The sequence below is a fragment of the Venturia canescens genome, chromosome 9 (assembly GCF_019457755.1).
Source record: "Venturia canescens isolate UGA chromosome 9, ASM1945775v1, whole genome shotgun sequence".
In the NCBI taxonomy this organism is placed as follows: Eukaryota; Metazoa; Arthropoda; class Insecta; order Hymenoptera; family Ichneumonidae; genus Venturia; species Venturia canescens.
This window is the reverse complement of record NC_057429.1, coordinates 16,749,316-16,757,802: the sequence shown is the minus strand read 5'-3', so window position 1 is coordinate 16,757,802 and position 8,487 is coordinate 16,749,316. Positions and strand designations below refer to the sequence as shown.

Sequence of the window (8,487 nt, the reverse complement as noted above, 5' to 3'; positions counted from 1 at the left end):
TTAAAAGTTTTCCGTCATCTTTGTATTCTCTACGGAACTGCATTAATGTTGTACGGATAAGTGTGTGACTCAAACGCAATTGGATCGATAGATGAACAAGAAAAATAAAGATAATGAAGTGCTTTGTACTCACAATCAAATTGCAAAAGAAATGTCCGATTTGTGGATACACGTGCATCTCCCTCTTTTTACGTAGAACACTCGACATACCGCCAACGTTGCTGTTATTAATCCTCGTCATTAAAACAGCGTCGAGGCGATCAAGGTGCCTTGCGAAATCCCAAAAACAGGCTTTTCTCGCGAAGCCTCCATCGACCAGCATGTTGAAGCCGTTTATACCGAAAAGAGCGGCATCGCCCTGACCACCGGGGAAGACGTAAAGAGTCGGATGACTGAACCTAATATTGCCAACTACGTCCGATGGCTCCATCAGTTGATCCAACGTTTGGGACACGAGATATTGACCGACGTAGCTGGTGAAACTTGTTATTGCTGGAACTCCAGCGGTGAGCACATCGTCCGGATTTAATCTTACACGGCATGAGCTGTGAAACGAACAAAACATTCATTGGTCAGTGACGAAGGAGATAAAACTGTATTGAAAAAAAAATTGAAAAAGTTGAAACTTCGATGCCAAGATTGAAATAGCGCTTCTTACCGAGTGCAAGCTTCCTTGGAAAGTCGCGAAGTCGACCACTCGCCGACACCCGCACAATTAATGTCTACTGTAACACTGTTTTCGTAAGCTCGAAGAACCCTTTGTACTTCATGTTCGCTGAACGCATCCAGAAAGTCTGCTAGACTGAAGGTTCCATCCTAAAAAATGATCGTTCATATCGAATGATTAATCCATGAAGGGAAGATTTCCTATAACAGAGGTAAAGTGAAAACTGAAGACCAACAGAGGTAAAATGAAGACCAAAGTAGTACTTTTTCGATCAGATTTTGTTTTGCTTCCCTTCCAAACATCGACTCGTCTCAAAAGTATCATGTTTTTTTCTCTCTCTCTCTCTATTTTTATGAGAAACGTGAACTTCAAAAAATACACCAAAATTCAAAGGATTGAAATCCCATAAAGAAACTAAGCGAACTCACAGCTTCGGGTTTTCGTGGAAATCTGTACGAACATTTTTCCACACCTAGTCCTAACACCTCTTGACACTTATTCATTAAATTCATTAAAATAAAAAAAGAAACGGGTTTAAATTGAATAATTTCATCGCGTGGAACGCGTACCGATTCGACAGATGAAAATGATGAATAAATTTTAAAATATTGTTGTAAAGCTTGGGAATAGGCAAGAAAAATTTGTGAGGAATGCACGCACCTGCAGTATCCAGGAACCATTTCCACTGAATGTATATCCAGCGTGAATGATGTGCCGATGCTTCGTAAAACTTGCGAGAAGATTTCGCATACATTGCAATAAGGTATTTGTTTGAGGGTGTATCAGAACTTCCGTAACGAGATTCTCGGTCGCGTACTGTATAAGACGTTCACCTAAAATTAAAACGTTCGAATGCATCGACCAACGCGATTCAGCTGCGTTTTATACTTTGACATTCTCTTTTCTGCTTTCAATATCATTCAAGTATTTACCGTTTCTGGCCTCTTCGCCTTCGGGTGCTTGTGCTACGAGAGCCTGCAATTCCTTTTCTAAATCAACGTGACAACTGTCCTTGTCCCACGAGAGAAATCCTGAAAAATTCAAATGGTTTTTCGAGGTGAGAACGAGCCGAGTGGATTATTGGCGAATGATTGAATCGCGCTGTTCAGCAAATAAGTTTTCCCCCCGTGCGCAGTCTCCCATGGATCTATGAACCCCCAAACAAATTCGTAGCTGGAATCGATTATACGCGAATATAAGTGACGAGCAATAAAACAATAACTTCGTCATTGACGTAGACAGAGTACAGTGGGTCATAACGCTACACGGTCTCGCTTCTAAGATGCATTCATCGGGCTTCATAAAATGAGAGTGGCTCAGGGTTGAATGATGTAAGGTTAAGGTTAAGAAGGTGAACTGTCTTGACACCCTATTCAGCAGCATTAAGTGGTGGCCGCTAAGTTTGCCGCTAAGTCCCAATGGATCTGTACAGCAATCGGTACGAAGACAGCCCCGGTAATGGCTTAAGCCAGGAGCTGTTTTTATTAAGGATTTAATATTTGCTTGTCATAGACGAGTTCCCTTTACGAGTATCGATCTTGCGACGCTGTAACTACACGTCGAAGGGCTATCGAATTTCTCTATTGGTCCGATTTCCTTCTCGTAACTGTAACCGAGGATCTCGAGTTACGGATGCGGTGCCATATCAACGGCTTGGATCGAATTCACTTCCCAACCAGCGGCGTATCTTCGCTATTTTTCTCTTCTTTCCCTGGGATTATCCCCCGATTTCCTGCGTAGATACGAAAACATCTCGAAGCATTTTCTCAGCGAAGCCTCACACACTTTCCGCTCTCCGTCCGAACTCCAAAAAATCCTGAAAACTCGAGCTCCGTAAATCAATGCTCGTCGACGATTCTTCAGCCGGCAGAAAAAAATGAACATCTCCGAGCGTTTAAACTGGTGCCCCAGAGTGCATAATGCCGCTGCTCCCTGCTACATTCAATTGATCGGAAGCCCTCAAGGTGATACAAGAGAAGCCGTGCTGTGAGTCACGCTTCTTAATGCTCATCGAACCCCTCACTTTCTGTTTCTGATATCCGAAACATCCCGATCACCAGTCGCTTTCATACGCTCCCTGCTTTTGTCACTGTTTACCCGCTTCAGATTTTGGGGATCCACAACTAAAAAATAAAAATCGGCAATTTTAGTAATTTATGCAAAAATAACTTGAAAATCCCACTAAACCTTCGCCGTTGACTCTTCTCATCCATTTCCAATTGTTCACGCGACTCCAGATCCGTTTTCTTTCGTATCAGCTTTTCAGATTAACAGAAAATGTTCTGATACACGAAACGCTCGTTTCTTATTCAACGATCCAAAATTCCTGATTTATCAAAGCTCGTGAAATTTGTCGAAAAAGTTTGTCCAATTCTTGATTTTTTCCAAGTTCTTGATTTTTTTTCCAAGTCAACAGAGGGAAACGAAATATGCTATGCGGCCGCTTTGTCTCTGCTGAAGGAACCTGCTGATCACGAGTTATCAGAGGCCTTTGTTTAGTAATAAGGTCAAAAAGTTCAGGACAGAAATGCTGATGCAGCCCCTCCAAGTAACCACGTAACCATATTGCAAGGAATCGATAGCAGCGACCTATCCTATTTTATAAAAATATATGACGATGTATATTTAAGGAGGATGCACGTATGTTTAAATATTAAATGCCATTGAGAGCGTACAGAGATTGTTTAAATATTGATGCGACATTAGTCGCGTGAGGGTGTATTTTAAGGGCTTTTGTCAGTCATAACATTTGGCATTATCAAAGAGATGGCGCATTGATTATTCAAAATGTGAGACTGGTCAATAGATTTACGAGGACAGGAGGGTGGAATAGATTAGCATCTCGGTTCACTGCGAGCAATGGACGTGAACTTCAAAAAGACAAAGTTGAGGTCAGGTTCAAAAACGTAATAGAAAAACGGCTTAAACAGTCGTGGAGGGGGGAGGATGCCAAAAGTCAGAAGTTGAGCGAGAGCAGTTCGCACTCTCAGAGGAACGGCTGAATAGCATGATAAAATTAGCTTTGCTATGTTTGGAATACAGCGTCACGTGATCACTCGCGGATTCTTCTTTCAAGTGAAACGAGGAGGGCTTCTGATTTTGGTAAGTATGAGCGACAATCACCCTGAAATTATGCCTCAGAATGCACTCGCCTCCGAGACTCCTCGGAATGCCTCGTCGGTTAAAAAGGAAATATTTCTTTTGAAAATCGTGAGGTCGATGATTTTTGACAGGAAATTTCAAACTCCGGTGAATCGGACTCGGATTTATCGAAGATATTTTCAAAAATTCTTCCGACAGATAAAATTCGATGAATTTTTGTGGATGGAAAAGCTTTCGAAGCTCCAAATTTACTCACAAAGCTTTCCTACTGCAAATATTTATTTCGCATAACGATGAAGTGGACGGAAAAACTTGTTGACATTAATTTGAAGCTCTTCCAACAGGTGACGTGTCAATAGACATGGAATGACAATTTGGAAAGGTCAAACGATCTCATCGCGTCGAGGATCGTTCTGATCCTAATGAGATGGAACGAGCCATCAAACATTTATTGAGATTCGAGTCTGAAGACGTATTTCTTAATCTTCGTTCGCTCTCATCGTTATCACACTCCGAGGAAAGTACTCTAGCGACGCTTTCCTCTGGTGAGTGGATGGGTTATTGATCGAACTTCTGAGACTGCAGGGATGTAGCTTCGAGCAGGTACCGATGTGCGCATGCCGAATTTAGGTACAGAACTACATGTCACTCCCACTCTCCGACACTCGTCATGCCAAATTTGTCCTCACGTTCTCTCTCTCTCTCTCTCGTCCATTTTTCGACGTTTATCATCCCTCCTATCGAAATTCTTCCTCTCACGAGAGCCTGTAACTCCATTTTCAACTTTTTACCATTTCCCTTCGATGAACCGATCGGAAAAGTTTTACGCCTGGGATTTACACTGCGAAAAAGGATTCGGTTGCTCTGCAAAATGTCAATCACGGAATAAGGGAGCACTCGAAAATACGATTGTCGAATAATATTAACGAATTTACAGAGATCAAGGGACTTTTTTTATCCCAAAGACGATTGAATTGTTCTGGCGTCTGGAAAGTTGAAAACTGTAATAAAAATTTATTATACGACTCTCAAGAACATTATTTTCGAATAAAAGTAACGAGCACTCTCGATAACCGAAGTTTTAAAACTTAGCTGCTCCCACGAATGGCCTCGAGGATTGAAAGATTTTTATTATATTCTAGAGCCTCAAAGTTCGCTCTTATGCTCTAAATTGAGGAAAAGTGATTTGTCGAGTCAATGAAGATGAGGGAGGCTCGATGTTGGACGGAAACCGTTCTGCCACGCGCCAGCAGTTTGTCAATCGATTGCTAAAGATGAGAACCACACAGTTTCAAAGTTTCTCGTGGCACCGACCAACCGGAACTCAGTATCAGAATATTTTGCGTTAAACTCAAAACAGAATCTTAACGAAGCTAGAAATATTTCGCAAAAACGACTTGAAAGAATAAAAAATTAAAAGAAGATTCGACTGCGTTGTATCGAGTTTGGAAGAATTTGACTTTGTTGTAAAGATCCGAGTCGTTGAATAACGGTTCGTGAATTGAAATTCACGTCATATTTATAGAGTATAAGATCGTCAGAGCATCACGAGTCCGACGTATGCGCACCGTGTATCCGGAACGATGGTATATCAAGCAGGAGTTGGTAAACGTTCGAGGAATATTAATGACGAGCACAGAATGTTTTTTGATGAGTGTTCTCGCGATCAGTAAATATTTTTCGTCGCTCATAAAGTCGGTATTGTTCGAGGAGAAGGAGCGACCGTTAAATGGGAGTCGGCGAGTAGGCAGAGGAAAGTCGAGAGTCCGCATGATTTTTTTTTCGAGTTCTCGATTAATTAGAGAGGCTTGAAAAATTCTCCGAAACTGCGGTCTCGTTCGGGAAAGAGCGCATCCACAGCCCTCCAGCCTGACGCTAAGGCGCTCGGTGCGGCTCTTTAAATTCAATATCTATATGTCACAGATCCAGCCGGGCTCATTGGCACTTTCGGTGCAGCGTGCCAAGCGCATGTGCGCTGTCGCTGTCTCGCTTGCTCTGCTCTCCCACATTAGCGTGCCGGCTGCTGCCGAGCCACCGATGTATGTCGTCGGTACGGTGTGTGCTACCCAGCACGAATAAAACATGTGAACCTGACAGCTGTCAATGTCAATAATTGAATGGAAAAAGCGTTATTTAGACGTCGGTGGTTTGCTCGGTCGGTGATTTCTCGTTGACCTGTCAACTCGTTTGCAATCTTTTTGTCCGAGGGTCCGGATCTTTCGATCGTTGAGGGAAAAAGGGATGGAGGGTGTCCCTGTTCGAATTCGAAGCTTTCGATTGCCACCTCGGAGTCTCGATGATTCAGAGTTTGTCGTCGAAATCCCTTGACTTTCCACTCCGTTTTCGTCCGATCCGACAATGTCGAGGTTTCGGTTGCATCGCAGTTGAAAAACCTCTTTGTTGGATCCTCCAAATTCCCTTGCCGCTTGTCCAATAGTCTATAAATACGTAGCGACTCACACTCGCCGCTGCAACCCCCTGGCAGCCTCTTCCTCGTCTCGCGCTCACGACGCCATGACATTTATGCGTCTACGTAGTCGCGAATCGTCTTGAAATGCAGGGGCTTTGCAAAAAGGAGGAAAGAGGCCTGAGGAGCCGCCATCTCTTTTTATGGCTCTTTAAAGAATGCACCAAGTAGAGCAGCACACTTTCCTCGCCGTTCGAGCTCGCCCTTCGGCCGTTTGAAAAACCTCGCTAAATTTACGCGAGACCCCAAAGACCACACAAACCGAATAGAAGTAGAAAACTCGCCGAATCCTTTCCAGCCGAACCGAGCTACCCAGGCCCCCGCGCCGCTGCCTTACGCATCGTCGAAATAACTTTTTCAGCTTGCAGTAGTATAACGCGAACTGTAAATATTTATACAAAAAACATAAAAATTCACTCAAAACTTTTTTTCAGCGAGAACCTCCCACGGGACCCAATTTTTCCCGCCATTCCTCATCTCCCCTTGTTCATCCATTTTTCAAAGCGTTATCCACCCAACCCGAGCGAATTCGCTCCCGGACACTCTGGCCAGGAGCCATCCGATTTCCAAGTCTTTTCGATAACTTTCCAAATTTATTTCCCCACTAATAAAACAACTACAGCACTTCAGAGGACATTGCAAATTCACTTTTATTTCATTATTTTTTCCATCGATCGAACCCACTGAAAAGCTACGAATTCAATATTCAATATGAGAAGAAGAAAAAAAAAGACCGAAAAAATTAAATTCACCTTCCGAAAATAAATGACTGGACTTGATTGAAAAAAAATTCGATAACATTTTTGTAAAATTGATTCTACTTGTCAAAAACGAATAAATAATCGTCCCCATCGACGACCACTCGATTCGTTTCGAGCTGATTTTTATTCTTCATCCCACAGAGAACCAAATTCTCGAAGGATTCGAATCTTACCTTTGGCAAGACGATTAAGAATAAGGTCTTTGTGTTGTGCGGTATGAGGTTCAGGAAGCACGACGAGAAGGTAACATCCGCTAAGGGGCGAAGGTGGTGGATGCTGCTGATGATGAGATGCCGGTGAAACTGCGACGCCTGTTGATGATGTAACTGGAGTTACGTTATCATCAGTTGGTGTTATTGATGCTAAGCCCCCGCCCCCTCCTCCTCCTCCTCGATCGCCGGTCGGATCCGTAGTACTCATATCTACAAGCAGAGTGACACTATTGAAACAAGTGCACCGGAAGATAATCGCTCAAATTGTTCGAGCGCACGATCCGTCCGAGCTCGCGAGAACCGACTTTATTTTCAATTCATCTCCTGTCCAAATTCGGACACTCAAAATATTCCAATTTCATCGACTCCAAACTCTCGTTTTATTCAACTTTTTTCCTTTCGTTCGAACAATTTTTAAAAACGAAATTCAGACTTATTCAGTCCCTTCGTTCACGATCAAGGATCACAGACAGAGAGTGAGAACACAAAACTGAAAATTGGAATAAAGTTTCGTCATTCTCCCCCCCCCCCCCTTTTTGCTGTCGTTTGGGAAGACCGTTAATTTAATTCTCCCATCGATTATCGGACAGCTCGCTGTCGCAGAATGAACTCGAATTTAGGTCCCAAAACAAAAAGTCACCCAAAACGAGGCCCCCCCGAACTTTCTTTGATTCTGAAGCATCTTTTTGACGAGCGGGACTCGGTTGTTGTTACAATTTGCGAATTTGGGCTGGACAAACCGACCGTTGTGACACAGTCAATCAATAAACGCTGCAGCGAATCTAGACGCGTCGGTGAATAGTCGTTGACTCGAAAAAACGAACCGAATGAAGCTATCGTTGGAGAAAAGGCGTTGAACAGTTGTGCTGGGAAAATGTTGGAATGAAAATTGTACAGAGCGAAAATCGACAGGTTCGTCCGTCGGGGTGAAAAAAATGAGGAAAATGTAGCACCGAATTGGCCGCTGTGTCCCCGGTGTTCACGCCCTCTTATTCGTGCACCGTTCGCCAAACCTCCGTCCCGTTTGCCCGAGAAAAATATTCAACTGTCGCCGGAGAATGCCCGAGAAAAAGCGGTCTTGAGGGGAGAGTCTTCGGGTGATGATTCCGAGCGGCGATCAACGGAGTCGAACCTTTTGACAGTCGAGCCGCCGGCAGCAGCTAATCGGCGGAGATGAGTATTTGAAAAAAAAAAGCGTCAATCGAAGCGCGCACTGAATAAAAAATCTATTTTCCTCCGGAGAATTCAGGAGGTTGAAATAGTCTCGGATCCTGCGCC

The 8,487-nt window shown here is 43.5% G+C and overlaps 1 protein-coding gene across 2 annotated transcripts in view; it reads right to left on the bottom strand.

Moving 5' to 3' along the window:
* The window catches only part of LOC122416258 (microtubule-associated protein futsch), a 33,138-nt gene that overhangs the window by 23,013 nt on the left and 1,638 nt on the right, over positions 1-8,487 (bottom strand). For both annotated transcript variants that reach the window (XM_043429019.1, XM_043429020.1), the window contains exons 2-6: positions 7,171-7,419; positions 1,600-1,698; positions 1,328-1,500; positions 659-816; positions 134-545 (exon numbers count right to left, since the gene is read on the bottom strand). In XM_043429019.1, the coding sequence (XP_043284954.1) occupies positions 134-545; positions 659-816; positions 1,328-1,500; positions 1,600-1,698; positions 7,171-7,417 (1,089 nt within the window). In that variant the 5' untranslated portion in view covers positions 7,418-7,419. The remainder of the gene's footprint in view (positions 1-133; positions 546-658; positions 817-1,327; positions 1,501-1,599; positions 1,699-7,170; positions 7,420-8,487) is intronic.